Source organism: Physcomitrium patens, chromosome 2, assembly GCF_059467195.1.
Source record: "Physcomitrium patens ecotype Gransden chromosome 2, ASM5946719v1, whole genome shotgun sequence".
Taxonomy (NCBI): domain Eukaryota; kingdom Viridiplantae; phylum Streptophyta; class Bryopsida; order Funariales; family Funariaceae; genus Physcomitrium; species Physcomitrium patens.
The window spans coordinates 9,465,783-9,488,137 of record NC_143411.1 but is presented as its reverse complement, the minus strand read 5'-3'; the positions used below and the strand labels follow the sequence as shown (position 1 = coordinate 9,488,137).

Sequence of the window (22,355 nt, the reverse complement as noted above, 5' to 3'; positions counted from 1 at the left end):
CAATTAAACGAGTAATTACATATATAAATAAGTAGAAATAAGTAAAAGTAGATAAAGGTTAGTTAATTCAATAATATTTGATATGGAAGCTTCTTAGAAGCTTTATAGATCCTGCTTTGATTTTATAGGTGTCTTTAATTGACTTTTTAGATTAGAAACGTGATCAACAAGTTGGCCATGTGCCACACATGTTATTACCTTGAAGACCAAGCTAACAATATAGCCCACACGTAGAAAAATTGGCCTTGTAAGTCAAGGCATGTGTCTTATAAAGTCAACACTTATCGGAGGTCCTATAGAACGTCGCCATGTAGCCCTTAGTTAGATAGTATATATATAGAGATAAGAGTGAAGCCTTCTTCACTCTTGTCAACTCCTTTCTTGTTTCTAGTCTAGTTTCAAGGGTCTCTAATTTTCTTGTCTTTTGGCAATAGCCATTCTAGTTTCACTTTCAATATACATACTTGTTTATTTATATTTTGTTACCTTTCTTTGAGTGAAGGCTCACTTGTCTAAATTTCTTTTTCATGGAGTTCTTGTCCATGACAAGTATTCAAAGCATAATTGATTATTGCATCTTGCTACACTCATATATAACATTGTTTAGCTTTGGAGTTGTAGATATATTTTTGTCAAAGTATAGTTGTAGATTACGCCAAATTATTATAAACGTGATTGATAAAAAGGTGGTAGAATGATCTAAGATATACAAGACTTAGGGCCAAACATGGTTTGTGTCTCCAAAATGATGAAGCTCTTGGCTTGTGTAAAAGAGGTCTATTTTGGACCAACTTAACATCAAATTTTGTTAATACTACTTAAAGTATTTCTTTTTGACTTGTTAATATGTATCTATGTAAAATGTAATTGCAATGGCAAGCTTTAGTGTGAAGATGATCTAGGGTGCTTATTCTCAATATCCCCAATTGTGGTTAGAGTAGAATTCTATAATGATGAAGTTCATTGTTATTATCCAAATGATGTGAGGGAATAGTTAATGCAAGAAAAAGTTCAAAAATTGATCTTGTTATTTTATGATTTTTAAGATATAGAGATTAAATAGATCTATTAGATTGCTATTAAGTTTTATAATTAAAAATTAAATTATAAATTCAATGATGTCTGTATAAAAGAAGATAGAAGGAGCAAGTATATGCAAGATTGAGATTGCAACACCTCTCAAAAAGCTACATCTTCTTGTAGAATAGGTGTAGTTATTTTAGAAAATCTTATTTCTTTTAAACTATGATTGATTTGTACGTTGGATGTGATTATTAATGTAATAATGGTATTTTTGCAATAAAATTTTCTTGAATTATAGATGTACTTTCTATAATAGATTACAAATTTTGATTTTTTTTTTTTTTTTTTTTGATTTTTTTTTTTACTCCTTGATTTCCATATCCAAAAGATTGCATCTTTAAAGAGGTTAAAACAATGCTTTTTATTATCATTTGAATAGGATGGAAGATAATGGTTTCTTGGTTTGTACTTTCTTTTAAAGATGTGTTGTCTTTGCAATTAAGGTGATGGACTCTTTGGGATGTAATTATTCTTGTTTTTTTCTTATCAAGTTTAAAAGGTGATAGATCTTTATTATAGTGATTGTTATTTTGTAATAAATATATGAAAAATTTAGTTGACAATGCAAGTAATTGATGTAGCAACTCCATATAATCCAATGATACAATTTTTGAAGTATAGCATCAAATAGAATCCAAAAGTAGCAATCAAGCTTCTTAAATTTGAGGATAGAAAGTGATACTAGAACAAAAACTTTACAAATATAGTTGCTGATTCTATTGTCCACTTTCTCCTACTTATAGCCCCACATTATGTCATCTCATTTCTTTAATAGATTTTTGATGTTAAGGATATTATCAATGACCTTAAAAAAGACTATAGCTGGTTCTTCTAAGAAGAAGTTTGTAACCTGTGAATGTGTCCTTTTGGTTTGATTATTGAAGACAAAGATTTAACAAAATATAACTAATTATTATTTAACCATGCTTGAGTTGGTTACTACTTTGTAGTAGTAGTTATTCAAGGAATTTATTGTTGTTGTTGTATTTAATTTGGAAAAGATCTTATACCTAGAATTTTTTTTGTTATGATAGAAAGTACCAAAAATAGCTTGTATAAATACCTTAAAAAGGGATGTGATTTGATGGCTATAATTACTAATGTTTAGGTCACTGGATTTAAAGAAGGGTGTGTTCTTGTATTGAAGATTGCACATTGTTGCTTGTTTTTTCCATATAAATTAGAATTCATCGTTGTATATGGATTAAGAAATATTTTTTGTATTAATATATATATTAAGAAGGATCTCGAGTGAGATGTTATGATGGAGTTGATCATCTTGTCTCTGAAAGTTATAAGAATAGCTAATAATGTTCTTTAGGAGTTTTTTTTATTTATGTTTATTGATGTTGATTCCTAAGATTAAGATATCCTTGAAGTGTGTATTTACATTGCAAATAAAACGGCCTCAAAAATCATTTGTTATATTAGAGATTAAGTGGATTCAGTTTGGAAATGGTATGCTTCATACATTATTGTATAATATGAATTTTTGCTTAAAAATGCATTGGGCTCCTAGTTATAGAAGGTAAATAGGAAACGCAATAACAAGATCCTATCAAGTTTAATAGAATCTTAAATAAATTCTAAGTAATATTTAATATCCTTAATTAAATTTTAACCAATCTAAATAAAATTTAAAATAAATTAAAAATATATATATATATAAAGAAGACATAAGTTAATCTCAAAGAAAAATAATAAAATTTTCTAAAAGAAATATAAAATAATACTCTTAAAAAAAATAATAACCTTAAAGAACTCATGAAAATAAAAATATTGAAAGAAATAATAAAAAATCTTTTAAATATTAAAAAAAAAATCTCAAATGAATCTCAAATAAATCTTAGATAAATCCAAACTAAATCTTAATATGTCATTAATCAAATCCTAATCATATCCTAAATATTAAATAAAATTCTAATAAAATTTTAATCAAATTTTAATTAAATTCTAAAACCTAAACTGATCCTAATGTAATTTTAATGAAATTTTATTCAAAAATCAGATCAAATCTTAGATCAAATCTTAATCAAATCCTAACCAAATCCTGGATCAAATCTTAAAAAATCCTAAGTAAATCTTAATTAATTATTATAGCTATTTTAAAACTTCAATAAATATTAATTAAACTATTGATCTTAACTAAAAATTATTCACATCTCAATCCACAAGCAAGTAATAAATATACAACTTTTGAAGGATATCAATTTACCAATTCAAAATAAAAAGCTCTTAAACCACTTAGATGTTGGCTTCCTTCCTTCTCCAACTTGGATGTCGATATTCTAATATAAATTTCTTCTTGTTGAACAATTCAATTTCTTCAAAAATTGATTGGTGTATAAAATTCTAACTCTAAATTTTTATCACTAATTTTTACTTCAATCAAACTAAAAATCTTTATTGATTGTAAATTTTAATTATCTGAGACCGTAACCTACAAAACCCTCATAACCATCAATTTAACCATTTAATTAATATCAAATTTTATAAACTTGTTTAAGACAAATAAAATAACAAATTTTAAAAATTTCATATATACACATACTATGACACTCTTAAAAACTTCAAAATTGTGAATTTTTTTTATTTTTTAAAATCCAATCCTTCTAAATATATTACTCACTTTGAAAAGCCCTCAAAACCTCAATATGCCTTAAAATCATATATAATAAACTCTCAAAAATTCTCTTACAAATCTCCTCTCAAATTCTACTCTTCAATCAACCAAAGAACCTCAAAGTCATTGTAGGTGCACAATTTTGTGCCTCTGAGTTTGATATTCACCTTGATTCACAACCAATCTTCTTCGGGTATTAATTCTTGATATTTTGAGATAAATTTTGCTAAAATATATTCTTAATTCCTTGCTAAAGTTGTTTATATTAATTTTTTATTTGGCTAATGTATATCCTACAAAGTAAATAGAAGTCTCTTCTACAACTTTCATGCCTTAGATATTGACTCAATCCTAAGAATTGTATCCAAACCAAGTATGAGAGAAAATTGAATGAATCTTTGTTCTCAACCAAAAAAGTTCCAAAAAGTAAAAAGAAATTTCTTACCTACATATTTTTAGGGTCGAGTAGAGGGCATGGTGGATGCCATTTGATGACAAGAAGGTGACTTCAAAGAAGCATTTGCCTACTAGTGAGTAAGCCTCCATCAATCGGTGTAAGTGTAGGGTGATGAGCATCTATTCTTTCAAAGTGGATTGTCCATGAACAATCCACGGGTTTTGCTCCAGATAATTGTGAGCTTGCTTGAGACATAATTCGACTACAAAAAACTAATAGAAAAAAAAATATATATATATATATATATATGTTGGAGTTATGAATCTTGACATTGTGTTGCTAGACCTATTCAAAAACATGTTGCAGCCATTGTTGGATCGCTCTCCCAGCTCTCTATATGTTACTGACGAACTATATGAAGATTTGTAACAAGACCTTTTTATTCATCTATTTCTTTCACCTGTTGGTCTAAGAACTTGCTACTTTTCTAATTGCAAGAACTTTCGAAATTTCTGCTACTGTGATAGTTCTCACTTAAATTCATCTGTCAACATGCTCATAAAATATCGCACATCCTTCTGGTTCTTGCGGCTTTGAATGGAACTCTGCCCACGCGACACAGGTACATGGGAGTGACTGCAATCAAGAGAGATGTGATTGTGCTACTTGACATCAGACTTCTGGACAACGACGATCTTCCTGGCGACCATTGGGCTCTGCACTCACAACCAATTTGAATGCTCCGCAATCTGTTGTGAACAAGATTCTGGACACTTCTGGTAAAGGAGATCGCGCAACGGTCATCACTTTCACTAATTTCTGGAGCAAGGACCGTTCTTTCGCCTGTAAGCATCTATTTAGAGTATTAGTAGTACGGGGCGTGAGAATAAGAAAATTTAGACTATCCACAAAATCTATACCTTTTCATCCCCTTTTCATTGTAAGCACCAACGGCATCCGGTATTCTCGGAGTAGTCGTAATGGTTGTAATTACGTTTCCTGGATTATCTAATTGCGCCTAACAGAAGCACGGGTACATGGAGATGTGTATTCGAAGGAAGCGTAACACTTCACCTCATTCCACATCCATAAAACAGGGCATACAGTGATATGTTAAGATCATTTTTCTTGTTCGAGTTCGTGTTTGTAAAACACATTGTAAATACATAAATGCATTCTGTATCGATGAATCTAGTGACTTAAGCGGACTTACAAAATTCCTCATTGTATTTTGCGTACGAAATTTAGAGAATAGGGCTTAGTGTTAAAAAAACGTGTACAAGTTCGTTATCTTCATAGAAAATATCTACAGACTAATACTGTGATGTTTCGTATTATGGATTTACTTTTCGATAGCAGGACACCGACTTCATATTTGAAATTTCAAAAAAACACGTCCACTCAAATTCATCGACAGAAACTCTTTTGTTGTGTTAGGAATTTTTACCTTATTTTCAAAACAGCACAGTTCCGTAACAGGCTGTTACACAATTTCCTTTCATACTTACAATTAATGATTTCTTTTCGCAAAATCCTTTGCCCGCCAAGGGCTATGGCTAGGGCTATGATTTTTTTTATAAGGATCATAAGCCCTAGCCCTAGCCCTAGCCCTAGCCAGCGGGCCACAGGCTCCGCCGACAAGGGCTGGGGTTATGGGCATTAGAACTCGCCGGACACATCCACAGGGCCCGGACTGTTTTACCGACCCTGCTCCGCCCAGCTCAGCTGGGGCCGGGGCAGGTTGGCAGCCACTTGGATAGACGAACACAGTCCGCCCAAATCTCAGGCTCGGGGTGCATTCGCTCTAGCCATAGGGTGCAGGGCCAATGATCGACACTTAACCATTGAAGTTCAACATGAAGAATAAAATCGCCAGGTAATCGAAACACTGCACATACACTATCTCGGTCGTGTGGCCTGACAGTCCACATTAGTCAGAACGAATGAATGTAGTCGAAACAAGGACTGGGTAAAGAGCAGATCGGATGACGTGATCTACAGTAGCTACATTTTCCGAAGATAAATCGTATCCAATGGGTCAAAACATGGCAGACGCAGTTATAAACTCTTCTGACAACTTATGACAGCGAAAAACTGGCCAGCTGGTGACAGAACACCTAGTTCATAAACGGTGTCCGTAAAAGGAGACGCTATAAACAACAACAATTGGCAAAGGACGAGTATGTATTAGACAAGTGTACAAAGTGAAAATTCTAGTCGACTAATTAGAACCTAAACCACAACAGCCACGCACTCAGTGTAATACTCTAACCCTGCTTAGAAGCCCACCCGCTCTAGTGGGTTCTAACTAAAACGAAGAGAACATGTGTCCTAGCTACTCCCTGAATGAAACGAGGTTCCTTGAAGGATAAATCCTAGACAGAGAAAGCTTCAGCGACAGGCAGAAAAAGCTAGATACAAGACTCTTTGACTAAATCAACCCAGAACGTATGCTCTGATGCCTTAACTTACCTGCATAAGACAACAGAGAAACAGAAACGGAAAATTAGTAGAAGTTTCAGGGGTTAAAGGTATCTTCGAATTCGTATTAGCATGATGGGAAATAGTTGAAAGTCCAAATGTTCCACAACTACATTGACGAGGTGTACTTTGCTCCTAGATAGCATCTTCTCTCAGTAGTGAATAGTAAAATTCGAATTTCTGAAAAGTTAACTACGTTCAGGTAATTCCTTTAAGCCTGCTTCCATATCTCGACATACTTTGATAGCCATAAACCTGGAGAACTGGTGTAATGTAAGCACAATAGCAGAGCAGAAGGCAGGCCAAGTGATGTACAGTTTCATATTTATCTGTATTTCATAAGCGGGAGAATAGGGAAATATTCGCTCAGTCAAACATGAGTTGTAGAGAAGGATAGTATGAACTCACCTTGCTTCATGGGTTGTCGTAGCTCCAGCACTAATTAGCAACCCTGTAAACCATCAAATTGCTGCGGGGTTTCCGGTTATACCAACTCGTTGCTCCCTAGAAATCTGACGAATTCGATCCAACTACGTTTAGGATCAGATAACCTACATAACTTTTAGAACTCGATCGAATAGTACACATCACAATAATTGACTTTCCCAGAATTCTTTCAATAAATTTCATTTAGATGTGATTCTCTGTTGCAGAAAATCTTTCACACTGTTGACCTTGTTCGTAGGACTTGAATTGGATATATCATTTCAAATCGTTAGAATTGTATTTTGATAAGTCTGATGGGATGATGATGATGACGAAGAAGCGCGAAAAACATACCAATCAGCCCCGAGATCAACTACCTCTCAGAATAATAGCTGATAACTGTGTTCGAGGTCAAAACAGCAGGATTAGCTACCTGAGAACCCTGGAGCAATTTGATTGCATGGAGTAACCGCTCAGCTCCAACTTCGTTTCGCACGTGTTGAATGAGTTCTGAGCGAGGAAGTCTCTTGGCCTATCATAAATAAATAAATAAATCTCATCAGTCGGTGTCAAATAATCATGAAGTGTGTCTTACAAATAGTCTTTCGGATGTGTATTGCTACCTGAAACTCCTGATAGGAATTTCTTAAATATTCAAGGCTGTTTGGGTGTAGAAGCGGCGTGAGGAGGAGGAAGAGATCAGGAAATGAGATGGCCGGTGACGTTGGACCCTGTTTGGATGACGAGCAAGTGCCCATCCCATTCTCTGAAACCTGAAATTCCTGCACTAAAACATATTTAGACTTCAAATTCCTCACTCAACTGACTCACACAAAAGTCAACGACTTATGGCGTGCAGTTCGTTCTTCGTGACAAACTAACTTCGAATAAAACTTTCTTAACAAAACCACATGCTACAGGTAGTGTAACCAAACAGATCATGACCATTTTAGGAACTCTAACAAGCTGAAAGGAACCCATATCCTCAAGTCAGTCTAAAATCTGATATCGAGATACTCGACTTTCAGGGGTGAGGCATAAAGTGCGTATCACGAAAGTAATACTTACCTTCCGTGCTGTTAAGTGCCGCTTGATAGAGGCTAAGCGACAAATTGTAGAAGCCTTCTTCCCATGAAACGCTGACATCATTTCTGACCACATAACCCACATCTCAATTCCAATCCATAAACAAGACAAAAATACCAGCAACCAGTCACTTCTCTGCCATAGCAGAGATAGCAAGACTGTACCATAGCCCTTTTGGTGAAAGCTTGAGTGGTATATCCTCAGGTCTGCTTTTACAACGTCCTGAGCTCAGACCCACTCGAGCGGATTGAAAAAGTCCGATAGCCTCTCCCTTGGATTTACCGTGGGCACTTGGCACATACTTATAAAGTTAGGTTCCGAAGATGTTTTTAACCAGAAACATAAGTCGAAAACTTGAATTAAATCTGTTAGAGTGATGATACTTACTATGCCAGAGAGGAGGAAGCTTGAAGCTGACAACATACAACGGAAGAATATGTGTGTTCATGTGGGTGGACCACACGATTAATCTCTTCGGACTAACCAGGTCGTCCACACCTGTGTCATATTTCTCACTACTAGGGTGGAATTGATCAGACCCTTGCTTTACGAGCTCAGAAGTCCCTAAAACCACCCGAACTAAAACTACGTGCTGTTCACCGCTATCGTCATTATCTGCGTACACAGCGCTGCGTTCCCACACACGAAGTAAAACCTCTGATACAAAACTTCATTGAGCTTTTCAGCAGAATCCACCAATTCTTACTCGAACTTGTACCTCACGTCTATCATGGGAGAGAGATGATAGCATGTCAATGCGAGACTCAAGAATATGACGTGTTCACCAGTTTTGCATGTATTCTACAACCGAATCCTGTAAGCACAAGGTTTCACCTGACGTGGGAGCGCTCCTCTGGTGCGAGATAAACTCCTACGCCATAAGCTGAGCCGTTCTTTGGTGTCCTGGGTTGTCCAAATCCGTGAAGGAAAATTCCAGACACACCGGCCTTACTAGTACCATGCCAGGCAAACCGTACATTCGCATCTCCGCGAGTCTTTTCCGTTGATTCCACCAATTTTTGGAAGGCTTGCTGACGTGCTTGCCCTCGAGAACTAGTATCACGATATATATTCGTGACAATAGTCTCGGAACCGAACTTCCCCAGACCTTTGAGAAACATGCTCGTGATGTTTTCATATTCTTCGGTTCCTTCCGGCACAGGTGACACTAACTTCTCAATAAGCGGGTAGCTTGGGGGACACCGATTTCCATCTACCTCGTTGTTTGATTGCATCCTGGGCCCATCAACTTGACCCGACAAACCTGATTCAGCTTCACTATATATATCGTCATCGCACTGTACAACGTCTTTCCCAGACACATGAACATACCCATTGTCAGATTCAAACTCATTATGCAGTGAAGCACATGTAGAATCCGCGTAAATTTCATCTGGCAGCTCGAAATCCTGCATTGATTCATCTGGTGTTCCACCAGAACTGAGCAAGCAACTCGACATAGAGTCCGCGGCACCATCGCACCATGATGTCCGATGTGGGAAGTTTGAGTGTCCGAAATTTGACTTTTTCATGTGCAACACAGACGGAGAACAAGGGAGGTCTTCCGAAGACTGAACAGCTCCGTTGACACATAAACTCGTGCGCACACACGGTGTAGACATACACACCTGAATCAAATTCACCATATTCAGCAGGTACATACAACCTTGCTGTCTAGAGTTTGTATGTTTCCCTTATTGTACGACTACATATCTCTGTATAAACACATGTGCGCGAGGACACAAATAGGATGTATAGAGAAAGACATCAGATGTTTTACATGCAGAATATCAGATCCACAAACAAAACGCACAAAAGAAGAGAAAAAACAACACCATGTTGTCACATACCTCATAAGAAGTATGACATCCAACTCGACCTTTGTGCATGACCAAGTGCGGTGTCCGTAGTCGCTTGCAAAAATCGTCTCCGGTTGAACCATTGTGAGAAAGGCTTCTCTTCTTCGCAGACTGAATCACAAGGGTGAAGAAAACATGAAAAAAAAGGGGGGGGGGAGACGACCATGAGCTAGAAGTTGCTTAGGGTGCTCGCTAAATGCAAAAAATTCTGCTTCACAAACTACTCTTCTATAGCAAGAACTTGTCCCTGGAGCAGGGAAAGGCTCAGAATTTCAGAGCTGCGACCCCTGACAAGAAATCAAAACCCTAGAGTACAGATCAAACATTGATGAAAACTACGAAAAGACTCCATCCATCAAACGCTTGAACTGAAGCTTCAACAATCATAAAACACAACAACCGTTGTGCAAACAGAGCAAAAATCGAATGCCAAACCACACGGCGATGTCAACCTGAATTGAGTGTCCGACAGCATCGCAAGCTGGCGGCGTCTCTGCAACAATATCGCAAGAATGCTCCGCGGCCTTCTCACATGTCACGGTTTCTTCAGCGACACGAGAGCTCTTAAGGGGAGGCGACGGCAGAACATGCGCGTAGTTGATTCCCCCTGCATGCCGGATCATGCCCGCTATCTTTTCCGCCATTACTGTCACTTTTACTTAGTCACTGCTCAAATCTCTCCCACTCTCAAAGTCCCTCGAATGTGCCGCTCTCACCTCTGCCACTGGTGCCGCGCTCGACCACTTTGAAATCGGCCGGTAGGAGCATTACTTGGTGCACAGGCTCTGCAACACCGCCGTGAATACAACAGAGTATTCAAGAATGGAACCGTAGCAGTAGAGACGCAAGCCGTGGCGAGCAGTTATTTTAGAGGGCATGAGGGAGTTACAGATCCATTGAAAGCAATCTCTAAACAGCCCAAGCATATAGCCTACGGCCAATTCCTATGAGCAAGAGTTGCGCATAAGGCACAAGCATAGCGTCGACGGAAGGGTCAAGGTGGCCCAAACGCCAAAACTCTCTCCTCGAGTGGAGAGGCAAGATCCCTAAGCAGGCAAAAATCCTCCAGGAAAGCTAGATAGGCCTACTTCGAAGCCCCTACGAGCCGCAAGACGCTATCAGCACGCACATTCGCCATGGTCATTCCGAAATGCAACGTAAAGCACAGTCCAACTGGACTTCACTCAGTTAGTCCAGACCCTCCAAACACACCTTCACGTAAAGCACAGTCCAACTGGACTTCACTCAGTTAGTCCAGACCCTCCAAACACACCTTCAATCAGCCACGGGAGACACTGCCGACTCCGTGCAATGAAGAGTGGTTGGGGGAGCCAGAGCGAGAGACGGTGGGGGGAGGCATGACCACAAACAACGGAAGGCTGACCTTGCGAACAACGACACAGACAACCTACGAGAAAGGCGAGCCCCAGCGACGGCACACACAAAACGGTCTGCAGTGCTTGGCTTGCACTTCAAGGGGTTGGAGTGGCCAGCAAGTTTTGCCCTCACGCTGAGTTCTGGCTAGCGGTAATGAGCCCCCTCCCCCTATTCTGGCCCAATGAGTATCTCATGCCCGCGGAGCTTGGTCACCCATTCCCGTAGAATTTGATCACCCATGCCCCCCGAACAACCATCTCTCGCCGTATTCTCCCACGCCCGTACGTCTCCCAGCCCGGATATATACGTGTATGGTATTGGTTTAACACGCATTGCTCTTCACTGTGTATGGATTCGCTGACCATCAATTCAGCCGTGATGTGGCTAGTGATGGAATATTATAATAGTAATCACCAGCAAATAATTCATATATATATATATATATATATATGATAAGATTCTGTCTGTGGTTTTCACAATCACAGCTTTCCATGGATAACCCATATATCATCACTTTTGTTGATTTTTTAGAAGATGAAAGACAATTGTATTTATTGAAAGTCACATGTATAATTCCTCTGTATCAAGTAGTCACAAGATATTACGTAGTCAAGTTAATATGTGTGTGGTAAATATTGTCTCAATTAATTTCAGGATTCAATGATTTAGTAATGTATATATATATATATATATGTATATATGCCATCAAAACTAAGAGAGAACTTCATATGGTTTTGAAACAATCCATTGCAAAGAAAAGAGAAAGAACGAGTATATATATTATCAAACATCTCTGGTATAGCTTGAAATAAGTTTCACAGCTTGTTAGAGACAAAGTAAAGTAAAATAATATGTATAACTCGTTTTTATCCTGAACTGCTCGAATGAACAGAAAGTAAGAATGGTCATCCTTCTACCCATCCATCCATTCGTCCATCAAAGCCAGCACGGGGGTGGGGAGGACTGGTCCTGGTCTGATGCTCCTCTCTCCCCTTCCTACTTATAGAGATAGGACCTCGGTCCTGCCACGTCGGATGTAGCCCCGTGAGGTGGCTACCGGGCCGGGCAGGGGCTGGAGTGGTGATCACGCAAGGTCAGGGAGTCAAAGGGATGAGGGGAGAAGAGGAAGCTTCGTAGCTTTGTTGCCGCTCTTGACTCTCGTCAACACTGAATCCTTCCCCTTGTTGTTCCATTGGTCGCATATTCACAGCGTGGATGCTGCTCTCTCTCTTCTGGGGAAACTTTCCTCGGTGGCTGTCATCCACTCAGCTCCCACCGCGTCTTAATTTTTCCTCCCTTTCTTGTCAAACAAGAATATTTCTATCTTCTCACTATTTCTCTTTTTTGAATAATATTGACATATATGTTTTACACTTATTTATGTATTTATTTGCCCCCCCCCCTCCTACTCCTATCTTTATTTACCCATGTTGGAAGATGGAACAAAGTTTGCAACTTTTTAAGTTGTGGGACACAAACATGACTAGTTGGATAGTGAGTGACGACCTCTTGACTTGTGTCTAAGGAAGATGAATGTTTGTTGTGTGTGTGTTTATCAGAGTGAAGAATTTGGTCAAGTTTGAATTCATTTTTCATATCCTCTGATGTTGATGGTTCATTAGTAAAAATCCAAGTGAACACATTTATCTTGACAGAGGAGTTGTTGTGAGGAAGTTAGAAGTGTACAAAGCAAAATGTTAGAAATAAGAAATTGAAACTAATAACATTGGTGTGGGAGATATAAATGACATTCTCCTCCTACATTATTTTCTTACAAAAAAAATATGAGCTTACCATGGTTGTGATTCAGCCAACTTGTACACGAAACTAAATTGGTATCACCAATTTGATAATTTTTTAATTAAAAGCATGAAAGCAGTGTTGTTTATAGATTCATAATTTAAAGATTTGCACCTTGTATATGAATTGTGCTTTCATGCACCAAATTTGCAAAGATTTGATTGTTTATACTATTTTTGAATTCTTCGACCAAGTTTTGTTTTTGGGTTCATTTCTATTTAAAATTATTCATTCAAGTAATTATCATTTTTTTTATGCAATAGAATACACTATTTTTTTACTTTTAATTAGACTTGCTTCCTTTTCAGTTTTCTGTTGTTGTTTATTATATTATCAGGTTGTAACTGTGTATTTTATTATTAAGTTGCAGTAGAATATGCATTACATATAAAGAATAAAGCTTGCATCATACTTGAACAAAAGTAAGACTCTAGGAATGTTCAAACAGGTTATATATATATATATATATATATATATAAATATAGTTGCATTCATATTTACCAAGTCGTTAGTAAATCTAATATTTCTAGGTGAATTAGAGGGTCTAGAAATTTCAAATGTTCAGAATTTAACTTTCTCACTTTGAATCTTGAGTGTTTGAAATCTAATCTGTTCAAATGTGGATGTAAATAACTCTAATGATGTAATAGCAGGTGAATCTTCCGAAGCACCTATTTTGGAACATCCATGTTATCAATAAGTATCTGAAAATGGCAAATACACATTTCACAAGTGTCCATATAGTAATCTAAAGAAACATGTTTAGTTACTTTTTTTCTTTTTTACTTTTTTTGAATTATCATACTGTGTATACTAGAGAGAGAGAAAACCCAAAAAATGAAAAATGATTATTTTATTTTATTTTATTTTTTTCACAAGTATACTAATTGTCACTTCCCACCTCCTTTGAACCTTCCACTTGATTCATTACCAACCAACCTAGCTTTTACCTTATTTACAGCTCATCCTGAATCCATTCACAATTTTACCAGTTTGAAGGCAACAATACATAGAGTGTTCACTGTATAGGCCCAAGTGCATTCTCCCCTTTGCCAGTCATTGTCCTCTCAACCAGCATTGAAAGTCTCTGTTGTTCACATGTGAATTGGTGGAATCTGACCAAACAATCACAACTGCCAAGTAGTTTTATTTATTTATTTTTTATCATTGCCAGTTTTTGAATGTTTTTTTTCTTTCAAGTACACATATTCACAAGTATACATGAATATTTGAGGTCTTTCAAATATTGGTGAAGTTCTTCCTTTCTTATAATTAGTTGTAAACAACATTAAAGAAATACATAAAAAGAAGCTTGACAGTGTAATTTTAAATTCTCTAATTTATGATAATAATATTTTGGATGGAGCTTATGTTGTAAAAGGTAATCTTGGTTTAAGAGAAATCCTTTCAAATCAATCAAATCAATCAGAATGAATATATATATATATATTTGAATCAAATTTAATGATAATCATACCACATGATACACAGTTTGTTTTATTTTTGTTATTTCTTCTCTTATCATTATTTGGTTATAAAATCTATATATTTTTAAAAATTTTGAAATTGGTAAACATCAATGCTCTTTTGTTAAAATATATTATAACTACCCTACTTACATTTACAGTTTGACTGTTTATCAGTTACATGGTTCATTGTTTCCATAATCCATCCAGCAAATTAAGTGTGTCATTTTATTTTATTTTATTTTAAAAAAATATTTCATTTCATATTAAAATATATCCAACTTTTAAATTTAAAATAAGATTTTTTTTTTATCTTGTTTTCCTTTCTCTAAATAAAAACCAACCCCATCATTTTTATTTATTAATTCATTTTTTTTGTTTTATCCACTAAATTTATAAAAAATAAAATCATTCAATTTCGCCACACCAACAATTCCATCATTTTTTAAAATTTTAAAATGCAACTAAAAGCTTAAATAATGCATGATATATTGTTAAATATTATCCTATCTCAAATGGTATTTTCCGAATTCTATCTAAAGTATGAACTAAAATGTAATCAAACAATAAAATAGTTTAGATGATGAAATATTTATAAATGATTACAAATCCAAATGAAATCAATAGGATTAAATTAATTAAGAATTTATGAATGACAAAGAATAAGTATTTAGATACCTGGTTCTATTTAAGACAAGGTTACAGTTGAGGCTTCAATGTTTATTATGAAAATGCAACATTCTAACAACTTTAAAATGCCAAAAACTCTTGTCAAGCATTTGATAGCATTAACATTATGAGGCATCTCATACATGGTGTTGGCATTTATGATGGCAAATTGGATCACAACTATTTCTAATCGAGCAATGACCAAGGAATACAAAGTAAGATGCTACTCATTTACTTGCTTCAGAAGTTGCAATGTTTTTAGAGGTAGCTAAACATATAAACTGTATTGACTAGTTCATGGAAATTACTATTACTGTGGCTACAAAACTTTGATGTCATTTTTACTTTACAGAGAGTTGAGATCTTTAGTGCACAAGTCATGACAACTGGTTGATTTGTGCATAATTACAACAGAGTTTAATAAAGCAATGTTGGAGTTTAGAAGTCAATTTGGTACTGAAGTTCTTGGTGAGATATAAAACCAACATGATATGTTTTATAAGATTGATCTAAAGAAGTTGTATATTACATGAAGGTAAATTTTCTGGGTGAAAACCAGAACATTTAGCTTCAAATATATATATATATATATTTATGAACAAAAATGAAGGATTTTTAACAATTTACAAGGATACACACTTAGTTCACTTGACAAAGCACACAATTGTTGACAATGTTATCATTAATTAACAACATGCAACTGCAATAAATTGGAGGTGTCACCATTTAGTTGTCTTGAACTACCAAGCCATCATGAAGCTAAATAAGAGAAATATTCACATGCCAAGTTTGATGAACTTTGGTGGTAAATTAATTGGTGGTATGGTTGCACCATAATTCTTTGTCACTAGATTGAGCATTTTCCCTAAAACACTTTAAAGTTGAGGCTTACATCAAGTATTTAGTTGTATTAGATATTTTTTATAAGATGTTAAAAGCATGAATATGCTTTAACAATAAAACTTATTACTTATTGCATGGAGGTTTGTTTTGTTTTTTTTCCTGTTTAGATTTAAAATTTAAAAATTTCAGGCTATTCTATTGTCACTGATGTATAATTGAATAATTCAAAGATTTTTCTTGTGATTTTGAAGCATTATTAATATTTTTTTGAATGTTAATTATTGAGAAAGAAAAGAGTCGAAATAAAAATTAATACAAATTCATATTGATAGAATTTTTGGATTTTTTTTAAAGATTTTAATACAAAATAAAATTTTAGTACAAAAAGTTTTTCTTATAGGTAAGTACAAGTATAATTTTAAAAAGATAATACAAAGAAAGATAAACAAAGTTTAAGTTCTTTTTTGTTGTATATGAAAAAGATTATCCATGTATTGCTGTATTATCTTTGCATATATTTTATATTCACAAATATAGTATCTTGAGTTATTATTGGAAAAAATATAAAAAACTGGCTTAATAAATTTTTGATTTCCAAAATAGTCGTTGTGATAGGATTGTGAAGTCTTTGTAACATATAGATTTATTGAATTTTAAGAATTTTATGTGCATTGGTGTGCTTGAGATTTTATCAAGCCTAACATATACAATTCCAAATTTTAATTCTCAATTTCGTTCTCAAAAAATATATTATATTTTTGAATCCTACAGTTTGTTTATTTTTCATCTCATTATTCTGTGGAAATTTTAACGTAGAAACAAAACGTATAAAAGAAAACAACAAGGTCTGCAATTAAAATTCTTAATTTCTAATCCTTTTTATATTTACAAAAAAATAAGCATTAATAAGAATAGGAAAAATATTGAAAAAAAGTCAGACAATTCCCATCACAAGGATTATTTTGGAGATTGAAAAATCGTCAGACCTATATTTAATTTTTTCCATAGTTATTATTGTTCATTGGTATTTATGATAAATAATGGTTTACATTGCGTCGTTCACTCATGTGAGCAAGAAGCCCCTCTTCCGTGTGTTGACCCCATAACCATAGGGCAATGAGGGTGAGGATGCAGAAAGACGGGTCCTATCACCGAACCAATCCCCTTCCCTAACCATTCCTCCACAAGACAGCCACATGTCGGATGATATCTTGACATATGAGGATGAAGAGTTAAGATAATTCATCCTTTCACTGATTCCATTAAACCAACGAACGCGTTGATACTTGTTACCGTTGTCCGCGCGGACACCTTAACTTTTCGTTCAAAAGAACGTGTGAAAGAGGTTCGTTCGTTGATTCGGATGACAGTTGCATGGAGGGCAGGATTTGCCTTAACGAGAGAATCTTACGTTCGAGAGAACCAACGAAGTAGTTCGTTCGTCGGATCGACGGACAGCTTGTCAGGGGATGGTTGGACTGGAGTGAGGGTTTGACTGGCCTTATCACTGTTTTTGAATGGAGAGTAATGTGTGTCATGGATGCAGATGCTTGATGCGTTGCGGTGTTTGATGAGGGAGCGGATGCTCTCAGGTTCATGAAGAAGGCCTGGCCGTGTGGAATCTCGGGAAGTGATTATAGTTCTGGATGTGGCGGAGGTGAATTTCATTAGAAATACTCCGTTAAATTGTGTTTGATGTCGTGTACCACGTTTTTCTGGTGAAAGACTTTGAGAGACCTCATGCCTATTTTATTAGAAAAGTTGGCTTGGTTGTGGAAGTCTGGCTTGGCTACGGAGATTGCAGTCTGCTTCAACTTATGTCATCCTTGACTGACGAATCGGTAGAAACTTCGATTTGCTGAGTAAACTTCGATTTGAGATTGCAGCCGGTGCGAGCGATAGGTAGCTAGCGTTCTTGTCAAGACTCTTCGTAGTTTTCTGTCCTTTTTTCTTTTTAATCATTGTTGGTTCAATGTGAGTAAAGGCGTGCTTATCTTTCAACGTTTCTTGGATGGTGTCACATTCACACTTTCAGCTGCCGGTCAGCGATCGAATTATCAGTTTGAGTGAATATTATGCACAACCACATTGAGTTGACGGATGTCCTAATGTGTTCATGTCAAACATCTGTTGTAGGGATGAATATGTGGATTGTTTCCAACGAAGCGAGAACAATAATCAGCTTACTGCAAATATTACTGGAAGGCTCATTACATTCCAGAAGAGCTAATGAGCTGTCCAGTAAATTGATGGCTCAATGAAACGTCTCATACGAGTACTAGCAATGTGGATGTCTAATGAAGAAAAATGAAGCTTTAGTGTTAATGCGTTTTAGTTTAAATTGTGAATCAAGAGTCACGTCCACCTTGAGTAACGCAGATGACGGATGTGTTTTAGATGGAAACATAACAGGCTACATGCATTTTTTGATTTTCCCCTCAGAGGCAGCTCTGAGTAGGGGATTTTGAAGTTGGTTAAGTCAAAAACCAAGAAGGCGAGGTTTTCCAATGTTCCTTAAGCCAGGGAAGTGTCATAAGCCATGTAAACATGGTGATATAAGGGATTCAGAGGGACTGCACAATATTTTTTTCACGAAATGCATGGTAAGGATATTCTTTGTGATAGAGTACTGAAAGTAAGGAAGTTTCTGAGATGGCCTTATGGTCATAATTTCCACCATTTGTCCGTAAGTCCTCTTAAACGGGAAAACAGAGTGAGAGTAATATCAATGCTGTAACTGAAGGTCAACTTGAGAAAGTTCACAGCATTTTTGTCCTAGAAATGAACTTCAATAACTGGAAAGCATTGTATCGGTCTGTATTGGATCTACGACGTTGTGAGCAACGCTTGATAGCATGGAGATTTTCACAAGGACTTTTCTTTATCATATAAGTTTGGTCCGTAGTGCAGAGGTTGATTCCTACTCTGCTAAATCGACGTCTGGGAATGTTCGCTGCTTATTCAATTTACTGAGCAGGTCGATTAATTCACAACTGAATTTTTTTGCAGCAAACGACTCCAGTTTGCAGAAGTCTACAATCCAAAATGAACGAACTGCGTCGAACAGGGGATGTCTGATCAGCTGGCTGGTTGTTGCGTTGAAGCTGGCGGACAAGTTGTACAGAATGCAACTCCTGGAACTCATTCACCAACAGATTTTAGCTGTACACGGTGTGCTACCTTTGTGGAGGGCTAGGGCATTACTGTTTCGACAATTCCCATAAGAGCGCGTGTCGGTAGGCGGGTACTGCAACGTTGCCGAACATCTGGTAGCTCTTACGATGCATATAAATTGTACTGAAGAGCAGTTGTGCGCTCATCCGAAGTTACTGTTCATACATCTGCTACTCGTCTGGTAAGTTGATTTTTTAGCAACCATGATGGCCTTTGAAGCAGTGAATCAGTAATATAAGCGGTGAGGTGCCAGATACTCTGTTGTCAAGATTACTTACAAATTTAGAATGTACAGCTAATGACAGCTCAAGAGTTTGAAGATTCTCTACGTCTACTGGTTTACAAGCGTACATGTTTACTTAGGAACTCGCAAACAATAATAATATAGTGGGAGGATGTACAGGAATGAAGATTTTACTTCCCCGATTGCCGAGTAATTCCTTGAATGCGTTGCATGAATGCCTCATGTGTCTACAATCTCCAGGTTTTTGGTATCCTGCACAATGTACGCCATGCTGAAGATAGCGAGTGACGCGGATCTCCACACAATATTCAACTTCTTCTGGTTTATGGCTTTGCTACATAATTCCGTCATTGAAGGTATGAAAATCTGTATCATAAGACCCTGATACTCGCTCTATTGGTACAAGCAAATCCTTCTTTACTTAGAGCACCACAGACATCTTCACTAGCCTGTGTTAAGGGTCCACATGTTGCAACTAGGTTTGACCTGCTTGGAAATTCACGATACTAGATGCAAGTGATTGCGAAGCAATTGGCAAGATCCTCCAACATTTACCAACAACATGTAAAAATCTTGTTACTGTTGCCTTGGAAAGATCAACAACGTTGGTTGTACCAGTATTGTAACAATTTTTTGGGTCCACTTATTGTTGTCAATGTAGTTTTGTATACGTGAGCAATAAAAAAAATAAATGTACCGATACATAATGATGTAAATGAGATTATTCTATCATGTAAATGTTGTTCAGTGTTTTAATTCTAAAATTCAATGTTTTATAGAAATAAGTGAAAGAACATAAGTGAAAGAACATTTATTTATTTACAAAATTTAGACATTTATTAAGTCATAAGTTGCCATTTTGGACATTAATTTATATATTTTTACTCATTGAACGTTTCTCTTGAATTAGGTTGATATCATATTAATTCATATTTTACTATTTTTTAATAGTTATTAAAAATATATAACAAATCATCTTTGCTAGATATTTGTGTTGGTAGAATACTCAATAATTAAGATTTCTTTATATTCCTATTAAATTGATTTCATATATATATATATATATATTAGTAAAAAAATATTTTAAAAATAAAATTACATATATTTATATTAGTATATTTATTTTATTTTTATATTAAAATATATAATAACTATATTTTTAAGTGATTTGTTTTTTTTTGCAATGTAAGTTATAACACTAACTATCTCAAAGACATTATAATAATAAATATTTTTTTATGAAAAATGTTAAAATGACCCATCCATTTACTAAACTTATCCATCCAATTATGGAGAACAAAGAGAGTTGAGATGAGAGTTGGATTGAGAGTTGGAAACAACAAAAAGAGAAGGAAGGGATGGGAGGAAGTTGGAATAAAGAAGGCTAGGAATATAAGGAATAGGAGACTAGAAATGAGACGAGGGCTATCATTGTAATGATGGTTCATGGAGATGGTCCATTTTTCTAATGATAGTTACAATAGAATAGGTTGATTTAGTAAATGGATGGGTCATTTTAACATTTGTCCTTTTATAAATATGCTGATAATATTATATGTTCTTAGAATAATACAAAAAACAACAACAAACACCATTAAATGCAAGCAAGAATAAATAAAAGAGGCACATCTCATCAAATATAGCAAGAGTTCTTCACAACACAATCATGAATGTTAAATTACATATTAGATATAAAATAGTTATATTAGAGTTTATATGAATCTTAATAATAACAACCATAAAATAAAATAAACGATAAGTCTATATTCAAAATTTTGATTAAGAACTCATATATAAGGCATTTATAATAGCTTTAATTAATAAAACATTGTTTTAAAAGGTTTATCTTTTAAAAAGAAAAATTAAAAAAACTTACTAACACTTAAAAAAATATAAGGTTCTATTTTATTATTATTATAATTTATAATTTATAAATGCATTATGTTTGTTTTAAGATAATTCCTTTCAACACTTCATATTAGAAGTTTTCAAAAACTTTGCAATTTTAACATCGAACACTCTTCAAAGAAAAAAATATCTTAGAATATTATCAACCAAATTATTTAAATAAATTATTAAACTTATGAGAATCCAAAACTATTTCAAATACCTTAAAAGTGCAATAAAAGTTATAAAAAATAAAATACAAATATTATATTTATATAATCTAATTTATTAACTTTATTGAGGTTCAAACAAAGAAAATCAAATAATTAAAGCAAAACTCCTAAATAAAAATTAGACCATTGTTAGATAGTTAGTTATAATATTATTTTTTGTATAGTTTTTAAAGTATAACTTAGAATTTTAAAAAGATACAAAAATATGATTAAAGATTTGAAACAAATTTGTTCAAATAATTTTGATATATTTAAACTATTTGTATCAATTAAAAAAAAATTAAAGATGATCAGAGTAGATGTTTTGAAAAGTAATGCCCTTAGTATACAAATATTTAGAATAAGGCTCATTTAAGATATGTGATACTTACATTTAAAAGAAAATTAAAGTACAAAATTGTTATTAAGTTTTTAAAATTAGGATAAAATAACTTGCAATTCCAAGACAAGTATTAGCGTGGTTTGGTTCAAATTGTGTAGACTTAAAAATCAAACCAAACTCCACAATTTAGATTGATTTTTGTTTTTGTTTTTGTTTGTTTTTTATTTTTATTTTTTTGATTTAGCTTAAGATTAAATTAGTTTAAAGGGTGTCCAAACTAATTCCAAAACTAGTTTGAAGCTTGCAAGTTTTATTATGAGATGATGTAAATGGATATGTCAATTTCGAATTATGAGATAGTAAATTTTTAACAATTTAGATTATG

At 34.8% G+C, this 22,355-nt stretch overlaps 1 protein-coding gene and 1 long non-coding RNA gene across 14 annotated transcripts; one reads left to right on the top strand and one right to left on the bottom strand.

Annotated features, from left to right (window-relative positions):
- Window positions 1-6,269: 6,269 nt before the first annotated feature.
- On the bottom strand, window positions 6,270-11,386 carry LOC112296051 (inactive poly [ADP-ribose] polymerase RCD1). 8 transcript variants are annotated; one of them, XM_090245744.1, is made up of 9 exons: window positions 10,408-11,386; window positions 9,947-10,066; window positions 8,931-9,724; window positions 8,484-8,725; window positions 8,079-8,386; window positions 7,634-7,792; window positions 7,444-7,542; window positions 6,993-7,096; window positions 6,270-6,575 (listed from the first exon to the last, which is right to left on the bottom strand). In XM_090245744.1, the coding sequence occupies exons 1-5, from the start codon at window positions 10,597-10,599 to the stop codon at window positions 8,325-8,327; spliced, it is 1,410 nt and encodes a 469-aa protein (XP_090101870.1). In that variant the 5' UTR covers window positions 10,600-11,386; the 3' UTR covers window positions 6,270-6,575; window positions 6,993-7,096; window positions 7,444-7,542; window positions 7,634-7,792; window positions 8,079-8,324. The 8 variants fall into 8 exon arrangements, with proteins under 8 accessions (XP_090101870.1, XP_090101866.1, XP_090101862.1 ...); XM_090245740.1 differs by having other exon boundaries at window positions 6,993-7,114; window positions 7,634-7,797; window positions 8,079-8,161; XM_090245736.1 differs by having other exon boundaries at window positions 7,634-7,797; window positions 8,079-8,161.
- Window positions 11,387-17,607: 6,221 nt separating this feature from the next.
- Window positions 17,608-20,266, top strand: LOC112295945 (uncharacterized). Of its 6 annotated transcripts, none has more exons than XR_012216630.2 (4): window positions 17,608-17,767; window positions 18,247-18,713; window positions 19,120-19,465; window positions 19,769-20,266. It is a non-coding gene; the product is annotated as an uncharacterized LOC112295945 (long non-coding RNA). The 6 variants fall into 6 exon arrangements; XR_002973816.3 differs by having other exon boundaries at window positions 17,608-18,012; XR_012216625.2 differs by lacking the exon at window positions 18,247-18,713.
- Window positions 20,267-22,355: the final 2,089 nt, after the last annotated feature.

What these genes read in the sequence shown, in the direction of transcription:
- LOC112296051 (XM_090245724.1), bottom strand. Translation starts at nt 10,599, where the DNA reads ATGGCGGAAAAGATAGCGGGCATGATCCGGCATGCAGGGGGAATCAAC. An exon ending in GCTTCCTCCTCTCTGGCATA is followed by an intron (nt 8,162 to 8,483) that starts GTAAGTATCATC and finishes TTATGTGGTCAG; the next exon opens with AAATGATGTCAGCGTTTCAT. An exon ending in AATTGCTCCAGGGTTCTCAG is followed by an intron (nt 7,115 to 7,443) that starts GTAGCTAATCCT and finishes TCCTAAACGTAG; the next exon opens with TTGGATCGAATTCGTCAGAT.